The 26,512-nt window shown below is 42.5% G+C and overlaps 1 protein-coding gene across 2 annotated transcripts; it reads right to left on the reverse strand.

Moving 5' to 3' along the window:
• Window positions 1–25,924, reverse strand: ptpmt1 (protein tyrosine phosphatase mitochondrial 1). 2 transcript variants are annotated; one of them, XM_061664209.1, is made up of 4 exons: window positions 25,672–25,922; window positions 19,680–19,760; window positions 10,917–11,108; window positions 1–599 (listed from the first exon to the last, which is right to left on the reverse strand). In XM_061664209.1, exons 1-4 carry the CDS (start codon window positions 25,816–25,818, stop codon window positions 471–473), a joined length of 549 nt encoding a protein of 182 aa, XP_061520193.1. In that variant the 5' UTR covers window positions 25,819–25,922; the 3' UTR covers window positions 1–470. The 2 variants fall into 2 exon arrangements, with proteins under 2 accessions (XP_061520193.1, XP_061520202.1); XM_061664218.1 differs by lacking the exons at window positions 1–599; window positions 10,917–11,108 and adding an exon at window positions 18,253–18,569 and having other exon boundaries at window positions 25,672–25,924.
• Between the last annotated feature and the right edge of the window lie 588 nt (window positions 25,925–26,512).

Consider the following 26,512-nt stretch of genomic DNA (forward strand, 5'->3'; position numbering starts at 1 on the left):
TTTAAATATTTTATTGAAGAAAGAATGTCAGTATTTTAAACTACATTAAACAACAGGAAAAATTAAGACTTTTTGCACTGTGGTTGGTGGCTGTAAAATCAACGGAATATAATTTGAATTCACTTATTTTAAAAGGTTTACATGTTCAGATCCTGTTTGATTAACTGTATTACTGCTCTCTTCAATACAAAATACATTTGTTCAGACTGCAAACAGAAAACCATTCAGGGTAGGAAACGTTGAATACAAGTTCACTCTTTTGTTGTACAGTATTGAACTAACAAAACAAACAAAAAAATTTAACCAATCCACTAAAACTTTGAAAATGCTCATTTAAAAACCTAAAAGGTACAATGAGCCCTGCTGTCTGAGTACACAGAGTGTACAAAATGGTACAAAATAAACCAAGTTCACGTGTGGCCAAGTCCAGCCGTAGGCACATAATGCTGTCCATACGCCATGCTTCACTCCTACTGGGACTTTGTGCACACCTGCAGGTGGTATTTCCTCAGCATCTCCAGCTGGGCAGTACGTACCAGGATGTGTGGCCGGACAGACACCAGTTTCTGACACGCTTCCTCAGGGGTGCAACAGTGTAGCTGTCAGCAAAGAAGCACAATGTCAAAATCTAAATCAAACGGATGCGCTACTTAAAGCTAATAATTAAAAACTAACAATTATACTTCAAGAAGAAAGTATTTGACTTTAGTCGTAATTTAATTGAAGCTGTGTTCATATGGCTACTTATCTGACCTTTATCGTTTATCTTGTTGCAGCTGGACATAGATAACTGTTTTGTTTTCTTTCTCCGTTTGATATAACAAAGGGGATTTTAGTTTGGGCTTCAGTAAGTGGTGACAACTCGTAAGTCTTGTACCTTTTCCTCTCTTTGCAAAGACTTTCCTTTCTTTTTTGTAATAAAAACCCACAAAGACAAGATTGCTTCCTCACTTATTCTGTCAGAAAAAGATTTGCCAAAACAGTTGGTGTCAGAAGTGGGATTTCAGTCCTGCCCTTACCCGAGCATTAGGACGGGGGACTGTCCGGTTGCTCTCCTGGATCGGCCATCACCTCGAGATTCCAAACGGACCAGAACAGAGAATTACGGAAATAATTTAATAATTTTTGAATTGGTAGGAGTGTCTTAGGTATTAGGTAATCTTGTCTTTGTATTAAGTGGTATTGGTAATTGCTCTCCCCACATTCCATTGGTAAGGTTCGAGTCCTTAAAGCTCAGGCTATAAAGTTTCCCGGTTCGAGACCCCAACAATTTCGAAGACGTTCGAATATTGTAATAAAGAGAAGCGCTTCTAAATACTGCAGTGAGTACGGACAATGGGAAGTGGTAAGAGCAAAAACAAAGAATTACCAGAGTGTACGTTACCTATCATGACCCATATGAGGGAAAAATATGGGGAAAAATCTATAGGGTGTGTGGAGAAGTGTGTAACTGAATATGGTTTCGGCAGTTGCAGCATCTGAACGAAAGGTTGGAGGAGGAAAAAAGTAGATGTTAAAGATTTTTATTTTGAGAAAAATGCCAAATGCCTGGAAATATGGTTGACAGAGGCTAATAAGCGGGAGAAGAGTCAAAAGAATTCAGATAAGAATAATATGAAGAAAGAAAAAAGTGCAAAGCAACTCATAACTGTGTATCTCCTCCTGTGTCCCTGTATCCGAGGTTGCCTGGTGGAAGACGTCGGGACGACGCCAGTGATTGGGTTCCCCCATATCCCACGCAAGTCAATCAGCAGCCCGAGCAAATCCAGCCAGGCGATGGCAATCAGTGGCTGCCACCTGCCCACGCGGCACCACCACCTCAGAGTCCTCCGCTCCCTCCCCTCCTCACACAACCTGCTGCTGCTGCTCCCCTCTACTCTCTGCCTGCGCAGCCTGCTCCTGCTGGCAGCATGCCACCTCCTGCCATGAAACAAGAAAGATGGGTCCCGGGTCCGCCATCGCCGGCAGTTACCAGACAGAAGGCCAAGATGGATCCAAACTTTCGAATGCCAATGGTTGAGTTCCCCGGCCCGGACAGTCAGCCTGTTCTGGCGTACCGTCATATGAACCCAGAAAGGAAGGATGCGATAAAAGAGTGGCCGCATCCCAATGAAGGTGGCCACAAACTGAGTCGTGCTTTCTTCCAGTTTGCCCGACAGTGGAGAAAACATCGGCAGTGAGGTTCGCAAACGTCTCCTCCACCTGGGAACAGAACGTCAGCAAAGGTTCTGCAGTGGTAGAACAAGGAGAGTATGAGCAGCTGCAAGCGAGGACTGCCTCTTGGAACCCAAATGGATAATGGGACGTGCGAATAACAGCCATAGGGGAGGCCCTGGAGATGCACTTCCCCCTCCGCACCGACCTGTCACGGATTCGTGCCTGCGTGCAAGAAGCGGATGAGACAGCAGCGGAGTACTTGCATCGTCTCATCGGCCAGTTTTGACGATGATGAGAGCCCCTTCGAGGCCATTGTGAAGGCAGCATTTATGGATGGTCTACGTTCCCCGTTGACCAAACTCATGGCTTCTACACTGATTGGCGGCTGGCCAAACAACCGCCTGACAGAAATTATGCGACATGCAAAGGATGCTCAGACAAAATAATGCAGCCGAAAGAAGAAAAAAGAAGAAGATTCAGTAAAAGCATCCCTGAATGCGCACTTGGCTATGACTGCACTTGCTCAAGGCCAATTTCAAAGCCGAGGACATGGTGGACGAGGCAGGAGACGTGGAGGGGGTAGGATAGGAGGCTACAACCCCAACAGAGTGAGTGGCATCTTCGATTACGACACTTGTCACGACTGCGGGGAGAAGGGACACTGGCAAAGAGACTGCCCGAAAAGGCAACAAGACATGCAACGGGAGTATGCCACAAAAACTCGCGGGGGTGGTGGGGGACCAGGTTCGCGCGGCATCGCCTCCGAGTGATTCCTGACGGACCCTGGAGACGGAGCAGCGCAGTTGACCGGTGATGCACAAACACACCTGCACCATACACTCGCTCCTTTGTGCAATGAAGACGCGCTTGGCACTGATACACTGCTTGCTGATATTCAGAATAACATTGTCGAAAAGAAATTGCAGCGTAACCACCAGATATTCACACACTTTTGAAAACTGCTGCCTACATGAACTTTCCCACAGTTGAATGTTTGGTAAATAATATACCCATTACTTTCCTTGTTGATTCTGGAGCTTCAAATTCCGTGATTATGACTTCCGAACCTGTTGTTCTTGCTCCAACCAAACGAGCTTGTTACTCAATGTGTGCAAATGGAGGTTTCACAAAAGATACATTTACACACCCTGCTTCATGCACATTCAACCTGTTGGGAAGGGATTTTATGATAAAATTAGGATTGGTACTGACATCCACTCCCGACGGTATTGAAATCACGCGTCCGGTAGATAATGCGGAAACGTCATTTGTTAAATTCAGTCTCCACAAACCGCTATACATTTACCATTGGGGAATCAACGGTCCAATCGGCACCTATTTGACAAAATTAGCGACTCAGTTCATTTCTCCCGGTTCTGATGTGATGAACAGCCGCAAATTGCATTGTACGACACATATACATGACAGACTGGACCGACATTTTGAAGAGACTTTTTATAAGGACTTGAATGACTCGCTAAATATCAGTGACCTCTTTTTTAATCATGACATTTGCGCAGCGTCTGTCTCACTAATATCAGCGCACCGGTCTGTTTTTGATGTTGTCCGTTCAGCACCACACATTTCTTTGGCAAAACAACCTACAGCGCAATGGCAGGATGTAGGTTTGTTTATCGATGTCAACGCGCTACTGATTGGGCATCAACATCGGATCCGACAATGTTTTTTTCAAAATCTGTTAATGCACACTGAAAGGTATTCAGTGCGCACAACAAGTGCCTTGCGTTCCGTCTATCTTAAGTTGAAGTCGACCTTGTTTCAATCTCAGTCGTTTTACACACAAACTCCGACGGACATCTCTCCTCTGCTGGAGCAAGACCCACCTATGCTGTGGGCTACCAGCAAACATGATGTAGGGCGAAATAGAACTGTCCACCTGTTCAGATCGAACCCAAGTCGTCCTATCGCCCTCTACAGCGTCAATACCCACTGCGCGCAGACGCTGTTGACGTTATTCGACTAGTATTTGAGGCATTGCTCAAAGCTGGAATAATTGTACAATGTGACAATTAACCAGTTCAAACTCCCATATTTCCGGCGGGGGGAATAAAAAAAAAATAAAAATAAAAAATCAGACCTCAAGTTCATTGCTGAGGTTCAGAATAAGATTGTAGAAAGCCCCATCCACTTTTGTGAGGCACTCACCCGCAGTCCTGAACCTTTGACACTCACACCGGGCATAGCTTTATTATTTATGTCGATGACTTGTTGATTGCCGCACCCACCAAGGAACTATGTGAGACTGATACGATCGCTTTATTAAAACGCCTTGCATCGGAAGGTCACAAGGCATCCTTGTCAAAATTGCAGTTTGTGTCACAAAAGATTAGGTTTCTAGGACACATTCTCACTCCTCAAGGGAGAACGCTTTCTCCAGCCCGAGTGCAAGCTATTGCTGACACACCCAAACCACTCACTAAGAAACAGGTGTTGTCTTTTTTGGGAATGTGCTCTTATTGTAGACATTTCATCTCAAATCATTCTGATTATGGTTCTGCTGTGCGCTCTCTCACCCTGGACAGGTCACTCACTTCCCCATCACAAGTTAAGTGGACGCCTGAGGCGAGTACTGCCTTTGAACACCTGAATGGCGCTTTGCAGTCCTGCCCCACTCTTGGGCTTCCAGATTCCAACATGACATCTATGTTACTTCAGCGCCATGGCGACCATCTCCGTCCAGTGGGTTAGTTCTCTCGTCAACTTGATCCGGTGGCACGTGGTCTTCCTGCGTGCCTCCGTGCGGTAGCAGCCTGTAAACAGGCTGTACTTGCACGTGAGTATGTGGGGTACGCCCCACTCACTTTGTACGTTACCCACTGTGTAAGATCTATTCTGCAGGAGCAACGCTCATCACACTTGCTTCACGCTGGCTCCGATACAACCCAGTGTTGTTGGGACTTCCTCACGTAACGGTACAAAGTTGCAAAAGTCTCAACCCTGCTACTCTCATGAACCACATTCTTGCGTGGCAGAGTTACAACATTTATGTACACCTCGTGTTGACCTCTCTGATATGCCCTTCCAGAACACAGATTTGGTCTTTTATGCAGACGGCTTTTCTTCACGGGATCCTGACACTGGGGTTCTTGCCGCAGTGGCTTTGCTCTGGTTGACGACTTTGGAGTAGTGTCTTCCTCACCACTCCCTTCTTATTATTCATCACAAGCGGCTGAATTGGTGGCACTCACAGAGGCTTGTCGTTTGCCAGAAGGGAAATCTGTTACCATTTATACAGACTCCCGCTATGCCTTTGGCGTAGTCCATGACTTTGGCGCTCTCTCTCTGGCGCCACCGCAATTTTTTTTAAATCTGATGGCAACCCTATTCTTCACTCTGACAAGGTTGCAGCTCTCCTTGATGGGATGGTTTCTGCAGTGCAAAGTCATTGGTTTACAAAAGGGTTTTCCGCTTTTGCAACCAATTTTTGTAAATCCTGCCTCACGTGCTCGTTTTAATTGTGGTAGACCACGTCCACTCACGCAACAGGCAGCACATCCACCACCTACATGACCATTCCAACATGGACCTTCTCCACATCCTAATGCATCATCACTTTTTCCTCACATCTTAGAGTCTTTTGTTGGTCCACATTACCTTATTCAAACTGTCTTTGCTGTAACGGGTTCTCCTCTCCCCTACATCAATGTGACACAAAATTTTAACGGTTTTAAACCCACTAATGATTTGGGTAAGGTGCCTTTGTTTGGCCCAGTTCACATTCGTCCCGGAGTGAAATTCCGCTGTTTTGCTATGAACAAGACTATTTGGCCAGCGTGTGTATGTTGGGAAGGTACCAAAATCTTATTGCCAATCTCCATCTGTACCATGCACAACCTTGGTCTCTAATTCTCTTAGCAATTCCCAAGCTCTTTCTGATGTCTTCCCTATATGTCAGCGCCTGACCGGTTGGGCATGTTGCCTTTTGAGGGTGTGTACTGGCTTTGTGGACACAATGTCTACACTAGACTCGTTCCTAATTGGTCAGGCCGGTGCGCTCCTGTTGCTTTAACAGACCACTCATACATTACTTCTGCCAGATCTTGTTCCCGTCGTCGAAGACAAGGCCGATTTAAGGAACACGATTCAGTTTGGGGCAAAGATGTCTCCCCCGATCACAAGGTTTGGAGTACAGGTGCTAAGATATTATACTCACTATTTCCTCAAATTGGGGCGGGCAAATTGATGTTACGATATGACACTTTAAATTACCATTTTTCTAGTTTTGTTAACACTACCCTGACCATTCTTGAGGCTTCACGTGTGGAAATTAATGCAATTCGTGAGATAGCCCTCCAAAACCGCATGACACATGATCTACTATTGGCTTCCCAGGGCGGTGTTTGTACTCTCTTGAACCAAACCTGCTGCACATACATTCCTTACAATACTGGCGATACAGGCATCATAGCCAGTGGCATTAGAAATCTCACTACACTTTGTGATGCCATTGCCTGCGAGGAGCAGCTCAATTCAAATTGGTTCACTGGACTTGGGTGGCAAGCTTGGCTGTATTGCTTTGCACTGATGATTTCCATCGCATTGCTTGTTCTCTTTTTCATGTCCTGTTGTTTGGTCCCTTTAATAAGGCCTCTGATCTCGCATGATTTCAGCGTCTGTTCACAATTTCAGTCCCTGACGAACATTTATTTTCCTGACCTCTTCCCTCAATCCGACTGCCAGGATGACACTGGCGACTCACATGATGACCATGTTTCGGTTTCCTCACTCTAACTCTGTTGCATGACTAACTACGACCCGCTCATGAAGGATTTTCTTAAACGCGGGGTTAGTTCAGCTATATGTGGTGACTTTTAGTTGTTTGATTGATTTTTAATGGATTTTTGTTGTTTATTGCTTTAGTGGCTTTTAATCATTAGTGTTTTACAGTATAACTTTTAGCTCGGTTAATTTTTGTTGAATTATTTATTTGGATTTTGAACATTAGTGTTATATATGATTGATGGTAGATTGATTTTTGTAATCAATAGGGGGGAGTTGCGTTGGGAAATGTATATTTAATAAATATATATCAAATATGACTTCTATTAGTTTTAGACATCTTCACCTTCACATTTTGTGTGGGTAACAGTTGTTCCTAGTTATGTTCGACAACCTTTACATGCTTTATTGTTTGTTTGCTTTATGTTGTGACGACTAGCTCTGTGTGTGGATTACTTGTTGCAGCTGGACATAGATAACTGTTTTGTTTTCCTCTCTTTGCAAAGACTTTCCTTTCTTTTTTTGTAATAACAACCCACAAAGACAAGATTGCTTCCTCAATTATTCTGTCAGAAAAATATTTGCCAAAACAGCTGCTATAATAATTGCAAAATATTTCATTTATTTCTAGCAGTGACTGTGTACAGCTGCCATTTAAATCCTGAATGGCTGTAATTAATGATTTTTCATTGTTGCGCTGAAGTTGGTTCGCAAGAAATTTGCATTATTTATTGTACTCAAATTTAGTGTATCTGAACTGTTGTAGAAAGTCTGTTCTTTTTGATAAGATGATATTAAATTGATGTTTTGCCTTCTGAAGTTGGTTTCCAAGCATAATTAATTACATATTCTTCTGTGAGATGTTTAATTTTTTCCTCAATTTCATTTTCTAATTTTAGTTCTTGTTTTTTCATTGTACAGAGAGTATGATATTATTTGACTTCTCATTATAGATTTTCCGGTTTCCCACATCAGAGATGGGGGATATGGTTAGGAAGTCATTGAATTTCAAAATATGGTCTCATTCTCTCCTCACGAATTAATCAAAGTCCGGGTCTTTCAATAGGGAGGTGTTAAAGCGCCATGTTGGTGGAGGTCCCAGATTTGACTCAAGTTTTAAATAGAGAGAAATTGGTGCAGGGTCACTGATGATGATCGGAGGTATTTTGGGGGTAATTCTTTGAGCTGCCGGATTGTTTGAGAGAGAAAAAAATCTATTGAGAAAGAGTGGTGAACCGACGAGAAAAATGTGTATTCTTTTTGTACGTTTTTTTTTTTAGCCTCCGTATGTCAAAAGTCGTCCATATACAGACCTTTTCCCAAAAAATTTAATATCATGGAAAAGTTTATTTATTTCCATAATTCCATTCAAAAAATTTTACTTTCAAAGATTACAGGTTTAGGGCCCACAATTTAAACAATTTCAAGTATTTCTTTATTTTTACATAATTTGGGCTTGTAGCTCATAAAACCCAGGAAATCAGAAATTCAAAAAAATTGAATACTGTGAAGAAATCAGGCCAAATTTTGCAGGCCATAAATGTTTTAAACTGAATGTCACACACCAATCACCTCCTAAACTCAAAGTACCTGCACAGGTTTCCTCAGAATTCATTAAGGTGCTTCAGTTTGGTTCAATTGTCTCAGTTGGGTCCAATATGGGGGAAGACTGCAGACTTCACAACTGGCCAGAAGACCATCATTGACAACAAAACAACTAAAGTTCCGAGCTAAGGAGTGGCTGTTCACAGAGTGCTGTGTCCAAGCATATCAATGGAAAGTCTAGTGGAAGGACAAAATGTGGCAGGAGAAGATGCAGCAGCCAAAGAGATGACCGTGGGTTTCAGCGGATTATCAACCAGAAAAGATTCAAGAATCTAGCAGAGATCCAGAAAGAGTGGAATGAGGTGGGAGTCACAGCTTCAAAAACCACCACATTCAGATGCATCCGGGAGATGGCCTACAACTGTTGGGTTCCTCAGGTCAAACCGCTTCTGAGCCTGAGCCAAGGAGAAGAAGGACTGGACTGTTGGCTAGTAGTCCAAGGTCCTCTTTTCCGATGAAAGTAATGTGTGTCTTTCATTTGGGAATCAAGGTCCAAGAATTTGGAGGAAGTCTAGTGAAGAACAGAACAGAAGCTGCTTGAGGTCCAGTGTGAAATATCCACAGTCAGTCATGATTTGGGGTGTAATGTCCAGTGCAGGTGTTGGTAAACTGCTTTCTTAAATCCAAGGTCACCGCAACAGTCTACCAGTGTTAAAGAGGACTTCATGATTCCTTCTGCTGAGGACCTGTATGGAGATGCAGATGTCATCTTCCAGCAGGACATGGACCCTGCCCATACCGCCAGAAGCACCAAAACCTGGTTTGATGCCCATGACATCACAGTGCTTGACTGGCCAGCCAATTAAACCCCATTGAGAATCGATGGGGATTATGAAGAGGAAAATGAGGGGCACCAGACCCACAAACAAAGAAGAACTGACAGCGAGCATCAAGTAAATCTGGGCTTCCATAACTCCCAGGCAATGCCACGGCACATCGAGGCAGTGCATAAAGCAAATAGATCCCAACCCCTAATTTCTCTCTTTTTTTTTTTCTACAAAAACCGAGAAGTAAATGGTGATGTCTTCACAGTTTACATTTTTTGAATTCCTAATTTTGTGGTTTTTGTGAGCTGGAAGCACAAATTATGTAAAAATAAACAAATAAATATTTGAAATTGTTTAAATTGTGGGCCCTGCATCAAAAATCTATGAAAGTTTAACTTTTTGAAATGAATTATGGAAATAAACTTTGATGATATTAAATTTTTTTGGAACGGGTCTGTACTGCTCTAATAAGTTGGCGCAATGTGGCTGATTGCCATTTTTGAGATTTCAGCGATCGATTAGGGGATTTAGCGTAACTTTAAAGTCGCCTCCCATGATAATTCTAGAATTGGCTGACAAGTTAAGCAAGTGTGAAAATAGCGTGTGAAAAAAGGTTGGGTCATCTTTATTAGGAGCATATACATTCACAATTGTGTATAGTTTGTTAAAGATAGTAGCCTGTATAATTAATGTATCGGCCTTCTGGATCCGCTACTGTGCAAAGCAAAGGAAATGTATTTATATAGCGCATTTCATACACAAGGTAACTCAATGTGCTTTACATGATTAAAAGCATTGAAAAACAAAGAGGAAAAAAAAACAGCTTATAAACATTTAAAACAAAGAGAAAAAAATAAAAGTACAATTAAAACAGTGTACAGTGCAAGAAATATTTAAAAGTGGAAATGCTCTAAAAAGCACACGAAAAAAAGAAGAGTTACCATGGACTTAAAAACATTCACACTTGGGGCTGACGTCACTTCTGAACAGCCCGTTGATGGTTTCAGCTGCTGAACCGCTTACAGTTTTTTAGTGAATTGTATCAAATTCTGAGATGGTAATATGGAGTTTTTCCTGGGTGGCTTCAGATGTAGTATCATTTTATCATTTTGCTGATTTGAGCTGATATTTAACCTGATGGATTGTATTTACCCTCCAATTTCAACATCCTTAGAGATGACCAGGTCTAAGATGTGACCTTGAGTGTGGGTTGGACGCTTAATATGTTGAGAGAGGTCAAATGTCTAGTATAGCAGAGTTCTTTAGATTTGTTTCCATGTTATTGTCAACATGAATGTTTAATCTCCGGTTATGACAAAACTTCCCTCTGTGGTGTCGCCTTGGGCTCCTCCATGTACAATAGACTGCGGCCGCTCCACCGGTGAGCAACTCCGTGAAGAAAAGTAGCAGGATTGTGAAAGTTGGTGAAAGAAAGTCTGGAGTAGACTCCATAATGTTTAGCAAGTATTCCCTTGTGTAAGTATGTTGGGTAATGTTTCCAAAGACGAACGAAAAACACAAAAACAGACGAGAGAGCACGTTACAGAGGCGACCACACGGTTAAGAGCCATCTTGCACGATTTGTAAACAGAAATATCAACGCAAAATTTTGTGTTTTCTCTGATCCAAAAGAAATTCTGAACTGACCCGTATGAGGTATGCAGCAGCCAGCGTGGCACTCCGAGATCGTCCAGCCTTGCAGTGGACATAAACGCTGTTTCCCTTCTCTCTGTGTTGCAGAGCGAACTCGACTCCTCGGTGCAGGTTCTCTAAACTGGGAACACCGGTGAGGTCCACTGTGCTCAGCCTCAGTTGGTCCACCCCAGCAGCCTGCCACTCCTGCCACACAAGTATACAGGTACGTCAAAAAAATAAAATAAAATATATATATATATATATATATATATCTGAATATCATGAATAAAGTTTAATATTTTTCATCACTCATCAGAAAGTTAAAGCCATGCATTATATAGATTCATGACACAGTGTGAAATATTTCAAGCCTTTATTTCTTGCAAATTATGTCTTACTGTTGGATTTCTCTCACCCAACATTATAAAAAATAGACACAAAAGGAATGAAGACGCTGGTTTCTTTTTCTCATGAGGAGGGCGCATGGGAGATTGTTCAGGTTACAGCCTCTCAACACGCTCTAAACAATCTCCCCCGTCGCTCCTACATTTATTTTAAAATAGGAAGGTTTTACAAGACAATGTTCTAAGCATTAAGACACAACATAAATCATGGGAAACTTACGGTCGAGGCTCCAAATGGGTCACTCGTTATTGGTTCGCCGATTATCACGTTGTTTTGTTAGCCCCTTTCGCAACAGTATCGTTGGGATTTATCATCTTGTGCCTTTCGCACGGACACAACACAAAACATGGGACCAGACCAACACCTGTCACGTCCCCGACCACATCCGATCACGTCCTTGGTCAAGGCGCCCTTCCATCGGATGATGCTGAGTCATCTTCTTGAAGGAGAGACATCTTTCTTTCTAAAAATTTTACATAATACGAATGCAAGCTAAGCAAATAAATGATAACTTCTACAATATATTTAACATTTCCCTCCTGTTTATCATGTATTTGCACAAATTCTCATATAATTTTACAGTCACTTCATTTAGATTTTTTAACTGTAGAATCATTTTTATGAAACAAATACATGTCACGTACGTGCTTAGGGCGAGGGCGAGTAAGGCAAGAACATGGTGGACCCAATTGCAAGGCAGGAGTGCGGGACTCTCAAAATAATATTTAATCTTCAGAAAGGGGAAACAAGGATATTGGCTAAAGCAAAACTGAACGAAGTCCCACAACAGATAATCAAACCAAAGTAACAAAGAAACACTTGAATATCTAAAACTGGAAACAAACTATGACCTGCGAGTAAGACGAGGAATAGATAGGGAAAAATGACACCTGAAAATGACATACCACAATGATAAAGGCAACTGACATGGCAAAGACATGTGACAACGACAATGAACCGACAAGAACTGAAAGAAACCAGGGAACTAAATACAAACAGATTGACGAGACAACGAGGAACACCTGGACAAGACACGAGTGGCTGGAGAGAGCTGATTGGTCGACACAAAGTAGACGAGAACAGGTGGACACAACAACCTGATGAGCACACGACAAACATGGAACAGCGATAACTCTTGATTCCTTTGCCTGGGTAGTGTGCCATCTGACAATAACAAGACTATTTTGAAAGTGTAAAAGTAAACTTTTGACTTCTGTATTCTATGTTGTCGAGGTTGTTGTTTTATTATTCCATTTGTCATTCCCTTTATTTTTTCTTATTCATTTATGTACTTGTGTTTTGTTCCCATTATTTTTATTTTCTGTTGTTATTTTTTAGTTATTCATTTATTTGTATTTTCTCTTTTTTTTCTTTCTCACATTTTCGACCGATTTGCATGGTGAAAGGACACATGCATGGAGTGGTGAGTTCTTCTTTCCCTGTGTTTGCGGTACTGGCGTCTGTGGGGGCGGGACTTTCTTCACTGGATTGACCTCCTGGAGAGCATTGATGGTGTGATGGTGACTCACCCATGTTCAGTGGATGCTGGGGCAGTGCCAGCTGGTGCCCGCCTGGGTCCCCTGCCCTGGCTACTGGTGGGGGTGGGGGTGGTGGGGCCCCCCCTGTCACTCCTCGGGCCTGTTTCCTCCTCTTCTCTCCGTTCTTTGCATCCCACTGCGGTGGTCCCCTACGGGTTGTGGGGACTGCTGTGGAGTTCTTGTCCTTTCCTGGTTTGGGGGGGTAGTGGGTGCGCTTGCTGGAATGTGGGGGGAACCCGGCGTCGGTGCAGTGGGGCGGCCCTCCTCGTCTGTGGTTGTCCTGCCTGATGGGCCCGACCTGCAGGAGCCATGCCTCTTAATCACTCACCTAGCACACACTCACACCATCTATCCATCCATTTTCAACACCGCTTATCCTGGTTAGGATCACGGGCCGCTGGAGCCTATCCCAGCTGACTTTGGGCGAAAGGCAGACTACACCCTCAAATGGTCGCCAGTCAGTCGCAGTGCACATGTAGACACGGACAACCATTCGCACCCACATTCACACCATCGCTGAGTGGGAACTGAACCCACGCTTGCCCGCACCAAAGTCAGGCAAGTGTACCACTACATCATCAGTGACTCATACATACATGTATATATGGAGGCCTCATATATATTTTTCTCACTAGGCACATCTGGGCATACATACATATCCAGGGGTTCCTGGGGGACTGGTATGGGGTGGGGAGGGTGCGGGTGTCAGACTGGGTTTCAGCACGTTTCAGCCGGTCCGGGCACATTGCCCCCCCAGCCTGTTTGCCCCCTTGGATTTTAATGCATCACACACGCTCATCCCCGTGTGTCTTTTAATGCACCACTTACACCCATTTCTGAGGGATGGTGGGTCTTGGGTGGTGGGGTGGGGGATTTGGCTGTTAGGCAGCAGTGCCTGGCAGCCCTGCCCCCCACTGGCCTCTCCAGATTTTAATGCAATGCTCGGGGGGCACTAATACACGGGGTAGGGCCAATGACTGCCAGTCAGGGACCTGGCCGGTGGTCGGGGCGCCTCGGTGGGGCCGGCGGACCGTCCTGGGTCATTCGGTGTGGGTCGTGTTCCATCTGCCGGGCTGCTCTCAGGTTGACTGGGCGTGTCCTTTCACAGTCAACTAGCGGCTGAATAGCGGCTAGGTAGCCAACGGCTTCCGGACGGTCCTCCGGAAGCTGGATAATGGCACAAATGTCCATGGGGTGGCACCAGAGGAAAACAACAAGCATGCGTAAAGGTTTACGTACACAAAGAAGAATGGAGACATACGGAGGCCGCGTTTTTACATACAAAAAGCTAACACTTTAGCTCAGCAGTTGAAGCGCGGCTTAATGCGATCAACAAGGGTCTTCGGTTTGTACAACACGATTTGTGCACAGTGACTTCCCAAACTTCTTGTTACCCAGCGGGTGCGTCAAGATTTATTCCCCAGCCGCAATTGGCTTATTACTGATTCAGGTAGCTAATCTGAACAGTGACATGGAGATGGGCGATTTTTTGGAACGCCCAGAATTCCTGGCACGTCAAACCTCGAAGGCCTTTTAAACAACTAACGGTGAAGGGAATCCTGCCACCGTCGAATGCATGGTCTACATAGTATTCACGGAGTTTCACAGCCTGAACACCATTTAACATGTCAACGGATTTGCTCCAGTTGGACTGGGGGAATGTGCTTTACACAACGGTTATTCATTGGCTTCCACAGCCCGAATAACAGTCGACAATTCAGCCAATTTACTCCAGTTTAGCTGGGGAATTTGATATACGTCTCATTAGTTTCACAGGTGCTGTTGTATTCAAACTCACTCCACTCTAAACAGTGGTCTCTGTGTGTTTATTTGTCTCTGTTACGTGTAACGTTGCCATTGTGACGGAGGATGCTCATACACAAACTACAGGCATGTCTATAGCGGAAGTGCACCGCACCATGAATGCGGACACGCTGTATCCAGTTGATGAAACATATTGTGAATTTTATGTGCGAGCCAAAGCAAGCCTTGTAAATCGCCTCACACGGACGGCACCAATCTGTAGCGTATATTGTTGTTAAAGAAAAACGTACTGTCGGAGGATAATGTTTGCGTTCTTCTTCATTCCCTGGGGGTCCATTTCAATCGAAACGGGAGGATATTGTACCAAAAGGTGTTAGATCAAACTGGGGCACCACGTCATTGATTAGTTAACAGCAGGGCAAAACGCCAAAAAACCTCATGGATCAATCTTTTTCTGAAAATGTTGCACCAGTTATGTAAAATTAATTTTCAATTGCAGTGGTCAATTTAGAATTTAGTGACTTGATAAAAAGACGGATAGGCCAGTCTTTGGTGGTCCTTGTGTGGAGAGTCGATATCCGTTATAGCCCCCTAAACCTAATGACTGGTTGGGCCCCCCCTAGCAGCAACAACTGCAATACAGAATTTGCAAAAACTTGCAATGAGTCTCTTACAGTGCTGTGGAGGAATTTTGGCCTCCTCATCATTTCATCATTTGTTATCATTCAGCCACTTGGAGGGTTTTTGAGAATGAAGCGCCATTTTAGGCTCATGCCACAGCATCTCAATAGGATTCAGTCCAGGACTTTGACTAGGTCACTCCACAGTCTTCATTTTGTTTTTCTTCAGCCATTCAGAGGTGAACTTGCTGGTGTGTTCTGGATCGTTGTCCTGCTGGAGAACTCAAGTTCGTTTCGGCTTGAGGTCACAATCAGATGGACGGACATTTTCCTTAAGGATTTTTTTGGGTAGACAGCATGATTCATGGTTCCCTTTATCACAGCAAGTCTTCCAGGTTCTGACGCAGCAAAACAGCCCCAGACCATAGCACTACTACCAACATGGTTTACTGTTGGTATGATGTTCTTTTTCTGTACTGCGAAGTAACTTTTACGCCAAATGTAATGGGACACACACACACCTTCCAAAAAGTTAAAACTTTTGTCTCGTCAGACCACAGAGTATTTTCCCAAATTTCTTGGGGATCATCAAGAAGTCTTCTGGCAAAATTGAGACGAACTTTAATTTTCTTTTTGTTCAGCAGTGGTTTTTGTCTCTGCCATACAGGCCATTTTTGACCAGTCTCTTTCTTATGGTGGAGTCATGAACACTGATGTTAACTGAGCCAAGGTGAGGCCTGCAGTTCTTTAGATGTTGTTGTGGGGTCTTTTGTGACATCTTGAATGAAATTCAGGAACAAATGAGCAGCGACGACTCATCCGAGCTCAGCATGATGTCTAGCTTTTGAGGATCTTTTGGTCTCCTTGACTTTGTCAGGCAGGTCCTATTTAAGTGATTTCTTCATTGAGAACAGGTGTGACAGTATTAGGCCTGGGTGTGGCTAGAGAAATTGAACTCAGGTATGATAAACCACAGTTAAAGTGGGGCAAAAAAGTATTTAGTCCAACTGTGCAAGTTCTCCCACTTAAAAAGATGAGAGAGGCCTGTAATTTTCAAAAACTTTAGGTATACCTCACCAATGAGACACAAAATGGGGGGGGAAATAAATAAATAAATAAATTTATTCGCACATTATGGTGGAAAATAAGTATTTGGGCACCAACAATCGAGCAAGATTTCTGGCTCTCACAGACCTGTAACTTCTTCTTTAAGAGGCTCATCTGTCCTCCACTTGTTACCCTTATTAATGGCACCAGCTTGAACTTGTTACCAGTATAAAAGATACCTGTCCACAATCTCAGTCACACTCCAAACTCCACTATTGCCAAGAGCAAAGAGCTGTCAAAGGACAGTTGTTTTTTGTTTTTTCCTCATTGAATTGACCTGTGTGGAGTTTGCATGTTCTCCCTGTACCTGCGTGGGCTTTCTCCAGGTAGGCCGCTTCCCTCCCACATTCCAAAAACATGCATGGTAGGTTAATTGAAGACTAAATTAAATTACTTAATTACTTTTTCATGGCACTGTATCTTGAAATACTCCAACTCCTGTACTCTTGATAATCACCTGTTGTTGACATTTGACAAGATTTGACTGTCATGGAAAAGTTTATTTATTTCCATAATTCCATTCAAAAACTAAAACTTTCATAGATTATAGATTCAGGGCCCACACTTTAAACAATTTCAAGTATTTATTTGTTTATTTTGTACATAATTTGGGTTTCCTACTTATGAAAGCCACAAAATCAAGAATTCAAAAAATTTGAATACTGTTAAGAAATCACCATGTACCGTAATTTCTCGGGTATAATGCGCATTCACCCCCCTCCAAAATTGTCAAAAGTCAATGGTACGCATTATACATAGGTATAGGGGCAAATGGGGAAAAAACTTTCACATTTTATAAATGTATGCTGCCATCTACTGGTTATGAAAAAGCTGTATACTTTCATTCCAAACTGCCACCGCCACCTAGTGGTTATAAAAAAGGTGTAGCCTCCACTTTCATTCCAATATGACAGGGTTACCTATGACTGAATATATGTACATTTGTGCTGATAGGTTTACATACCCTGGCAGAATTTGTGAAATATTTAAAAAAAAAATTTAATATGACTGATGACTGAACAACAGCGGACGACTGGTTAGAGCGTCTGCCTCACAGTTCTGAGGACCGGGGTTCAATCCCCGCCCCGCCTGTGTGGAGTTTGCATGTTCTCCCTGTGCTTATGTGGGTTTTCTCCGGGCACGCCAGTTTCCTCCCACATCCCAAAAACATGCATGGTAGGTTATTTGACAACTCTAAATTGCCCGTAGATGTGAATGGGAGTGCGAATGGTTGTTTGTTTGTATGTGCCCTGCGATTGGCTGGCAACCAGTTCAGGGTGTACCCCACCTCCTGCCCGATGATAGCTGGGATAGGCTCCAGCACGCCTGCGACCCTAGTGAGGCAAAGCGGCTCAGAAATGGATGGATGGATGGATGGACTGAACAACAACCATCATTTTCTTTATGGTTATGTTATGTTTAATGATAATACTTTTCTGAAATGCTTGACCGTTTAATTTGAATCCCATTAAAATAAAATTAAATGTGTTTCACCTGGTGCATGTTTTCTTTAAAGAATTGTACCCATCTTACAAATTCTGCCTGGGGTAATCAAAGATATGAGCACAACTGTGTGTTTTCTAATTTACTAAATAAAACTAGGGTTGTGAATTTCAAAATAAGAGCAAGTAAATTAAAAAAAGGATTAAGTGTTCAAACCAAGTGATTCACTTCAGAATAATTGTTTGAAAAAAACCTAACAAAATACAGATAATACAACATGTTTTGATCAAATGGGTAGAAGCAAAGTCATGCATTGTAAAAATGCATTATACATAGGTAGAAGGGTTTTCCAGAATTTTGAGGTCAATTTAGGGGGTGCATGTTATACATGGGTGTGCATTATTCATGAGAAAAAAAAAAAAAAAAAAGAAAAACATTAAATTCACACAAACCAATAAAAATATGGTACTTTCAAAACGATATGTTAATCTTCAATACTTGGTTGGGAATCCCTTTGCTTTAATCACTGCCCCGATGTGCCGTGGCATTGAGGCAATCAGCCTGTGGCATTGGCTGGGAGTTATGGAAGCCCAGATTTCCATGATGCTTGCGGTCAGTTCTTCTTTGTTTTTGGGTCTGGTGCCCCTCATTTTCCTCTTGATAATACCCCATCGATTCTCAATGGGATTTAGATCCGGCGAGTTGGCTGGCCAGTCAAGCACTGTGATGGCATGGGCATCAAACCAGGTTTTGGTTCTTCTGGGGGTATGGGCAGGAGCCAGGTCCTGCTGGAAGATGAAATTTGCATTTCCATACAGATCCTCAGCAGAAGGAATCATGAAGTTCTCTAAAACATTCTGGTAGACTGTTGCGGTGACCATGGATTTAAGAAAGCAGAGATTACCAACACCTGCACTGGACATTGCACCCCAAATCATGATTGACTATGGATATTTCACACGAGACCTCAAGCAGCTTGGGTTCTGTTCGTCACCCGTCTTCCTCCAAACCCTTGGACCTTGATTCCCGAAGGAAAGACACACTTTACTTTCTTCGGAAAAGAGGACCTCGGATCACTGGCCAACAGTCCAGTCCTTCTCCTTGGCCCAGTTGAGACACTTCCTACGTTGGCTCAGGCTCAGAAGTGGCTTGAACCGAGAAATCAGACAGTTGTAGCCCATCTCCCGGATTCGTCTGAACGTGGTGGTTTTTGAAGCTGTGACTCCTGGCTCGTTCGGGATCTCTGCTAGATTTTTTCATCTTCACTGTTTGATAATCCGCTGAAGCCCACAGTGATCTCTTTTGCTGGTGTATCTTCTCCTGGCACATGCTGTCCTTCCACTAGACTTTACATTGATATGCTTGGACACAGCACTCTGTGAACAGCCAGCCTCCTTAGCTATGCACTTTTGTGGCTTACCCATCCTATGGAGAGTATCAATGATGGTCTTCTGGCCAGTTGTAAAGTCTGCAGTCTTCCCCATATTGAACCCAACTGAGACAATTAAACCAAACTGAAGCAATTTAATCACTGTGCAGGTGCTTTGAGTTTAGTAGATTAGTGTGTGAGACTCAGTTGAAAACATTTATGCCGTGCAAAATTTGGGCTGGTTTATTCACAGTATTCCAATTTTTTGAATTTCTGATTTTATGGGTTTCATGAGCTGGAAGCCCAAATTATGTAAAAATAAACATAAATACTTGAAATTGTTTAAATTGTGGGCCCTGAATCTAAAATCTATGAAAGTTTAACTTTTTGAAATGAATTATGGAAATAAATAAACATTTCCCTGATGTAATTTTTTTTTTGGAAAGGGTCTGTACATCTTCGAAGATAAACACCATCCATTTGAGAGTCTGGTTCTTCAACTTACAAATATGAGTGTTAATGAACTCACCTCAGCCGAGTTGCAGAAGTGTTTGGTCTCATAGTTCTCATTCATTGTGATAACTCCTCGGACATTCTCAGTTTCTACCAGCTGAAAGACAAGAAGGAACAATCAGTCAGAGCACTACACTGTAAGCACTACACTAACCCGTGAAAATGTATTGGCCCCCTTCTCAAATTCTTAGGTTTTTGCATAGTTTCCCCACTTTGTTTAAGATCATCAAACAAATGTAAATATCAGACAAATATAACCTAAGTGAACTTAAAATTCTGTTTTAAAATGATCATTTCATTTATTAAAGAAATAAAACTATACAACGTTACCTGGCCCTGTGTGAAAAGGTAATGGCCCCCTAAACCTATTAACTGGTTGGGCCATCCTCAGCAGCAACAACTGAAATCAAGCAATTTATATAACTGGCAATTAGACTTGACACCGATATGATCGGCTTGATCGGTATTGGCCGATAATTTTATGCTGATCTGCTTTCATGTCATAATTCGCCTCCGCAAAAGACATCTACTGTCATGGGTGTGTGTTCCGGTTTTTGTCTTCCCCCTGTTTCATACACACCTGCTCCTGAGCTTTTTCACCACCTGTGCCTCGTTCACCCTAATTACACCTTGCATTTAACCTCGTGTCTCATTCTTTCTCGTCGTCAGTTTGTTGTACCTTGTCGTCGCGTTCCAGCATTCCTCATTTCCACGTCGAAGACTCACAGTAAGACTAGACCCTGTTCCGATTATCGACCTTGCCTTTTTGCCTCACGTTTTTGGATACTGTTGCCTTTTTTTGGATTGCCTGGCTGTGTACCGACCTCTGCCCGTATATTAAACCTCTCTTTTTTGAAACTGTCCATTTGTTTGGATTCGTGCATTTTTGCATCCTATCCTCTGTTCCGTTCATGACATTCACTCCTTGTCACCATCGTTTACACTATATTTGAAGCCAAAAGCTCGTTTATTTTGAGATTTGTCGCGTGTCTTTTGACGTACTACTGTAAATATCTGCCAGCCAATAAATTATTATTATTATTATTATTTTTTAAACGTTGGCGGTGTGGGAGCTACAACATGCCTGAGACCCTGGATCAGACAACAAGACAAATTTGGTCTTCCACGATTGCACTGTCTGACTACTGCAATAAAATCTTCGCATCCGGTCTTTTACGATCACTGGGCGTTACCTTGTCAACTCAAACGCCACCCGATACACTCGTAACCATGGCGACGACCGCTATGCGTGTATTATAAGCACAAAATCGGGGAAAACGTGTGGTGGTGGTCACCGGTGCTCGGGAGATTACGTTCATTTCAGGATTGCTTGACGTATGTTTACGTACTTTTAATACGATACGGCTCGCAAGCAGGCAACAAAACGTTATGTAGCCTAAGAAGCTAATGCTAGCACGAATGGTTGTACGTAAACATGCTGGCGTTCTGTCGAATCATGCTCTAACGTTTCGGTGTGTTTGAAGTAATTTAATTACAGTAAGTTACCACACATTATTTCTGTCATGTTGTAATGTTGGTTTGACCTGACTGATTAGAATACATGACCTGACTTGAGCAGTGATTTCCAACCTTTATGGAGCGAAGCCACATATTTTACAATTGGAAAATCTCACAGCACACCAACAGACAAAAATGTCACAAAAAGTAGATACACGGTAATTACTGTATGTACTTCCTGCCATCTAATAGAAGAGCATTTATTTGTTCTGTCGGTCACTATGCCTCTCCCTTGCAGAAATGTTTGAATACAGCAAAAAAGGAGGATTTTCAAGCATGAACGGCCTTTTTAAGATCATGCCACTGCTTTTCAATCGGATTCAAGTCTGGACCTGGACTAGGCCACTCCAAAACCTTCATTTTGTTTTCTTAAGCCATTCACAAGTTGACTGGTGTGTGTTTTGGATCATTATCCTTCTGCAGACCCCAAGTGCGCTTCAGCTTGAAGCCACAAAGTGATGGCTGAACATTTCTCCTTCAGGATTGACTGTTAAAGAGCAGAATTCATGGTCCCATCAATCACAGAAAGTTGTCCAGGTCCTGAAGGAGTAAAGCAGCCCAAGACCATCGCACAACCACTACCACGTTTGACTGTTAGTATGATGTTCTTTTTCTGAAATGCTGTGCTACATTTACGCCAGATGTAACGAGACACAGACCTTCCAAAAAACTCAACTTTCACCTCGTCAGTCCATTTAATATTCTCACAAAAGTCTCATCATTCAGATATATATATATATATTTTTTTTGTTGCAAAAGACGAGCCTTTGTGTTCTTTTTGGTCAGCAGTGGTTTTTGCCTTGGAACGCTGCCACGGATGCCATTTTTGTCCAGTCTCTACCTTAATGTTGTGACGACTGACCTTAACTGTGGCAAGGCTAGCCTCCAATTCTTTAAAAGTTGTCCTGAGTTCCTTTGTGCCTTCTGGATGAGTCAGTGCTGTTTTCTTGGGGTAATCTTTGTAGGCTGGCCACTCCTAGGAAGGGTCACCACTGTTTCATGTTTTCTCCATATGAGGATAATGGCTCTCCCTACGGTTCGCTGGAATCCTAAAGCTTGAGAAATGTTTTTTTTTTTTTGAACCCTTTCCAAACCGATGTCCCTTTATTTCTTGACTTTTCTTTAATTGCTTTGGATCATGTCATTTTGTTGCAGCTTTTTTAGATTTTTTTGTAAGACTTGATTTTGTCGGGACAGATTCTGTTTAAGTGACTTCTTGATTGAACAGGTCTGGAGGTAATCAAGCTTGGGGGTGATCAGTGAAAATTAATCAAAAATTGTGATTTGCCACAATTAAGTCATGATTTAACAAGGGGGGGGGGGGGGGGTCATTTTTGTTTCACACAAGGCCAGGTAACTGAATAATTGTTTTTATTCCGGAATAAATGAAATCATTTTAAAACAGCATTTTAAGTTCACTTGGGTTATATGTCTGATATTTACATTTGCTTGATGATCTTAAACATTAAAGTTGGGAAACTGCAAAAATAAAAGAATTTGAGAAGGGGGACAATACTTTTTCACAGCACTGTATATCATATTGTAATGATAACCTCATACAGAGCATAAAATTTGAGAATAAAACAATTTCCCTCAGGCCCAATGTTGAATCATAATACACTGTATGTTTATATTTATTTGAATTGTGCATTCTTCAAAGAATCAGATGCATCTGCAAGAAACTGAAACACAATTTCCAAAGCCCAAGGTAGTGTATTTTGTACTCTCCGCATTTGCCTCAATTGGATGCAGTACATAATCATGTAAATTTACGCATTTTGTTATTTTTGATTATTCATCCATCCATTTTCTGTACTGCTTATCCTCGCTTGGGTCGCGGGCGTGCTGGAGCCTATCCCAGCCATCTTCAGGCAAGAGGTGGGGTACATCCTGAACTGGTCGCCAGCCAATCGCAGGGCACATATGAACAAACAACCATTCACACTCACATTCACAGCTCTGGGCAATTTAGAGTCTTCAATCAACCTACCACACGTTTTTGGAATTTATTTATGTATTATTATTTTTTTAATTGTAAAACGCGTATGAGCATGTAAATGGGAACGTTTGCTGTGTCGTCACCTAATGGTCACATGGCACAAAGCCCATGGAAGTCAATCGAGGCCATGAGTTATCGGGTTATTCAATCTTATTTCCGTTAAATAATAAATGGAAGTGTTGTGTTGCGTTATGGGCTGTACATCAGACAGTACATCAGTTAAATATAGCATTGCTAAAATCGTTATTTGGGACTGTTTTATCTATTTTGTCAAATGGTTTATATGTGCAAGTTTTAACTTGACTTCCTGTTTTAAGCTTGGAGCCTTTTATTTTGAAGGGCACAGGCCGGAACTCAGCATTTTGGCACGAAAAGTAACTTCACACAGCACCAGTGTTTTTATTTAGTTTTTTTTTTTTTTAAATGGATGGAACAAAATGCTATAAAACAATTCCTTACCTACCGATGAGGCACAAGGATAGTGTTTGTGATACTGTGAGACATTTGTAAATTTTTTACCAATTCATTGTGATGTAAAGAGAAGTTTTAGCTCAATGTTAAGCTTTTTTTCTGTCATCGGCTCTTACGTTGGTGTGAAGACTAAAATAAACGCAAAAAAACATCAGTGCAAAAGTGCAACCAAGCGTTTACCTTGTTAACTGTCTCAATGTCAGCATAGACTTATTTTATTGTTTCACCCACCCAATTGACAGAGTTGACCTCACTGAAGCTCTGCGCGGTGTAGGCTGAGGCTTGGAGCGCATCAGATGCTGCACATCGTGAAAGCCCCCTTTAATCTTACTCCATGTGTTGCACTGAAATGACTGGTCATTAATTTTAACAAAGTTAAGACACACTTTGGTCCCACTGACTTCCATTCCTGACCACTAATTTTCAAAAGAACAGAAGAAAGCGATTGGGAGGTGATTGTTGATTCGACAATGCACAGTGACGGTACAGTACATAAGGCCCCAGATGAGCAAAAATGTTGCTAAGAGTAGCAATAGAGGATGTCCACTCCAGAGGTGGGTCGAGTAGCCAAACATTGTACTCAAATTAAGAGTACTGTTACTTGACTATGTGGCTCAAGTAAAAGTAAAAAGTAGCCCTCCAAAAAATTACTTAGAGTAAAAAGTACACAGTGAAATAATTACTCAAGTACCGAGTAAATAGTGAGTAACTTCTGTTTTTTAACCACAGAATGAACAGAACATCAATAAAATAAATTACAAAATAAAATGTGAATGTGCAAATTCTGATGTCGCTGTGTCTGTGTGTGTGTTTGTACAGTCAGAAATACAACAAAACATCTGCAATTTTCTGCACGGTGTTTTCTAAAGTTATAAGTGAGCTGAAATATCCACGTTTGGGAAGACAGTGCCAGAAAAAAATAATCGGATCTACACGATTCACGCAAATGGCCTATTTTCAGTTAAAAATGGCAAATTTCACCGATATCGACTGATTTGCCTGTATGTTCAGTACATTCAATTCAATTAAGTCCCTCCCCGGCCTGCATGGCGCTGCCTGACGCTGGCTGCTCATTGGTCATCCGCTGAAGTACTGGCGAATCGCCAATCACATGGCAGTACGTTCAATGAAGTCCCGCCAATGCCTGCACACTGGCTGCTCATTGGTCATTCGCCAAAGATTCAGTAGTGAATGACAGAATGCTTCAGGAGTTCCATTTCTGCTCCCAGCCGACTCGCTCACGTCGGCGGCCAAGCTCAAACAACGAATCATTTCATAAACTGATTCAGTTCAGTACGTTCACGAAAAAGATCCGCTCACGAGCGAAACAACACTATTTCAGACAGACACCGAAAATGCAGTTTTGGGTCATTTTCGGCAGGCACATTTTTTTGGGGGTGACTCAGAAATTTGTCCTGCCCTGAGTGGGCCAGCGTCTATACGTAGGTGGTGGCCCTGAGCCACCTTTAATGTTTTTGATCGACAACTTTTAATTTCAGCCGACACAAAAGATTTAATGGAAGTCTACAAATCTCTTGACGCCTAGAAGTAAGTGTAAATCATTCAGTTGTTGATTGGAAAATGTTCAGATGGCGAACCATCGCCATACATGACGTGTATTTGCATATTATGAGGCTCATATCCATTTATAATTTGTATACGATAGTAGGCCTACTGAAGAGGTAAAATATCAAAAGTAACAGAGTAAAATCAAGTATTTAAGAGTGAGCTGTAAGTTCCTAATGTGAGATTTATCTTTCTTTCTATCTTTACCTTTGGCTCAAACTGGCATACTGCGATCAAAAGGCACGAAAACGAGGTTTCTTAGTCAATATTACATGTAAATCAATGACTTACAATGTAAATGCGCATGCGCCCAAATTACGTATAATAAAAGTATTGTTAATGCATGCAAGAATCAGGTGAGCTGCAGATTAATATTTATTCTACAACAGGCCAATGTAGAAGAAAACTAGAAAAATACCGTGTTGATTAATTTACAGTCAAAGATAAGCCGGACCTGTTTGGTCATGGATCTGAAGGGCAGCGCTCCAAGCAGAACCGTCTCGTCCACACGGTCAAACCACCTTCGCGACGACACCTTCTCGATGACGACATTGTAGGCTAACGTAGGGTAGAAGAGAAGCCTTGCTAAAACTCCAGCCATAGCTGAGTTATGACCGTGATTTTCTTCGACCCAAATTGTGAGGCATGACTACAATAGTCGTCCGATGAATTTGTGGCCAGCCCCCACATATGCTTGTTCCGGTTGCAACAGGACTTCCAGGTGACCCCTTCAAAATAAACTTCACCTGTACTTAAGAGTTTTTGTTTTTTTTAAATTGTACTTTACTGTGTAACCAGGGGCGGGGCACTTGACCCTCCCTGTAATGTGATTGGACCCCACAGATGATTGACATGTCACGGCACCGCTCGTCTTGTCGAAAGGAACCGTTTGCATTTTGAAATCAGTGACGCCTTTTGACTGCTAGATCCCTCCTGTCCAGTAGGTGGCGCTATGTACCACAAAGAGTTGTAATCCACATTAGGAAAAGAAGACTCGCAACAGAAGAAGATGATTTGCCCCAGAGCCAGTCTACGTCGCGACGTCGGTCTAAAGTAAGTTTTACGGCGGTGTCTTAATGAGTCACTGTTTAAAAAGTGTTCAGCTAGGAGCTAGTTTTGCTAGCAGCCACGGGTATCAAGCTAAAGTTAACATTTTTACATCTCATGGCGGTAAAAACAAAAACCAGTGTATGCAGTGTGCCAGTCTCTCTCGCCCGCTGGCACACGGACAAGTTACATCACATGGTGTCTACAGATGACCAGTGTCAGCTTCTAACAGACACTCCACATTAACG

This window comes from Phycodurus eques, chromosome 2 (assembly GCF_024500275.1).
Source record: "Phycodurus eques isolate BA_2022a chromosome 2, UOR_Pequ_1.1, whole genome shotgun sequence".
NCBI classification, from domain to species: Eukaryota; Metazoa; Chordata; class Actinopteri; order Syngnathiformes; family Syngnathidae; genus Phycodurus; species Phycodurus eques.